At 38.0% G+C, this 1,771-nt stretch overlaps 1 protein-coding gene across 1 annotated transcript in view; it reads left to right on the forward strand.

Annotated features, from left to right (window-relative positions):
- The window catches only part of LOC101851254 (histone deacetylase 4), a gene marked incomplete at its 5' end in the record, with an annotated part of 42,804 nt that overhangs the window by 23,733 nt on the left and 17,300 nt on the right, over window positions 1–1,771 (forward strand). The window contains 1 exon segment of the mRNA XM_013080178.1: window positions 1,317–1,439. Within this exon segment, the coding sequence (XP_012935632.1) occupies window positions 1,317–1,439 (123 nt within the window).

Genomic DNA, 1,771 nt, shown 5'->3' on the forward strand with positions numbered 1-1,771 from the left:
AACCTGTCATAAATCAAATACACAACAAGAACTTTTAGTTTAGTTTCAGTAAGTGTTTTACGGCACTTGCAACACAATAGGTCATATAAGTACCGAAGATTAGATGTGTTACAAGAGAGTAACAAACACGAAAAAGGAAGAAGAGAGATAAAAACGATAGATGTACGATAAGAAATAAGGAGCAAACCGCACCAGATCACCCACCAACAAGAATGGGTGTGTTTCCTATTTTTATCTGTTTTAGTTTTAGTAAGAGTTTTACGGTACTTGAAACACCTTAGGTCATTGTAAGTGCCAAAGACTACAAGCGTTACAAGAGAGAAACAAACGCAAAGAAGGAAGAAGAGAGATAAAAACGACAGATGTAGGATAAGAAAAAAGGAGCAAACCAGACCAGAGCACCCTTCAACCACCCACAAGACTTTTTGTTTTTGTTTTTTATTTTTATCTCAATGATCAAGAAACTGGATATAGAGGTCAAGTGCTACCCATTCGAAATGACTTAGCTTGTGTGTCTAGTAAACAGATCAAAATAAGAAACCCTAACAAAAAGTCTTGTGGGTGGTTGAAGGGTGCTCTGGTCTGGTTTGCTCCTTTTTTCTTATCCTACATCTGTCGTTTTTATCTCTCTTCTTCCTTCTTTGCGTTTGTTTCTCTCTTGTAACGCTTGTAGTCTTTGGCACTTAAATGACCTAAGGTGTTTCAAGTACCGTAAAACTCTTACTAAAACTAAAACAGATAAAAATAGGAAACACACCCATTCTTGTTGGTGGGTGATCTGGTGCGGTTTGCTCCTTATTTCTTATCGTACATCTATCGTTTTTATCTCTCTTCTTCCTTTTTCGTGTTTGTTACTCTCTTGTAACACATCTAATCTTCGGTACTTATATGACCTATTGTGTTGCAAGTGCCGTAAAACACTTACTGAAACTAAACTAAAAGTTCTTGTTGTGTATTTGATTTATGACAGGTTGTTTTTGTAGACGTACTGTATGGTATGCTTTCAGAAATCCCAACTATGTTTTAACCCTTTGAACCCTCCTGGACCATGATGCATCCCAAGTCTCTGACTATGGACTTCTTTAATTGATATGGACGGAGCAATATGCTCTTGGCTGGTTTATCACAGACTGGCAGGGTTGTGAGAAATACTCCTTAGCTTGATTCACCAGCCATACCGGGTGCTGAGAGAGATATACTTTTAGCGGTCTTTTGGGTTCAAAGGGTTAAATTATCATTAGATTCACGTTTACCAGACATTAAGAAGATTGCTGTGTTTTAAAAGTGTGTATGCATTTCTTTCTTTTTTTGAACAGGAGCCCCCTGGCTACATCTTCAGCCCGTTCCCCCCGGGGCTGCCCTACCCCAGTGCTGAGCTACTCTATACCTCTCCATCCATGCCCAACATTTCTCTGGGACGACCACCTACATCAGCATCTGTACGTATTGGAACATTCTTTTCATTTGTATGTACTGGGACGTTGTTTTGTTTGTATGTACTGGGACGTTGTTTTGTTTGTATGTACTGGGACGTTGTTTTGTTTGTATGTATTGGAACACCTTTTTCATTTGTATGTACTGGGACGTTGTTTTGTTTGTATGTTTTGGAACACCTTTTTCATTTGTATGTACTGGGACGTTGTTTTGTTTGTATGTATTGGAACTGTATGTATTGAAACGTTCTTTTCATCTGTACATATTGAAACGTTCTTTTCATCTGTACATATTGAAACGTTCTTTTCATCTGTACATATTGAAACGTTCTTTTCAT

This window comes from Aplysia californica, unplaced genomic scaffold, assembly GCF_000002075.1.
Source record: "Aplysia californica isolate F4 #8 unplaced genomic scaffold, AplCal3.0 scaffold00077, whole genome shotgun sequence".
Taxonomy (NCBI): Eukaryota; Metazoa; Mollusca; class Gastropoda; order Aplysiida; family Aplysiidae; genus Aplysia; species Aplysia californica.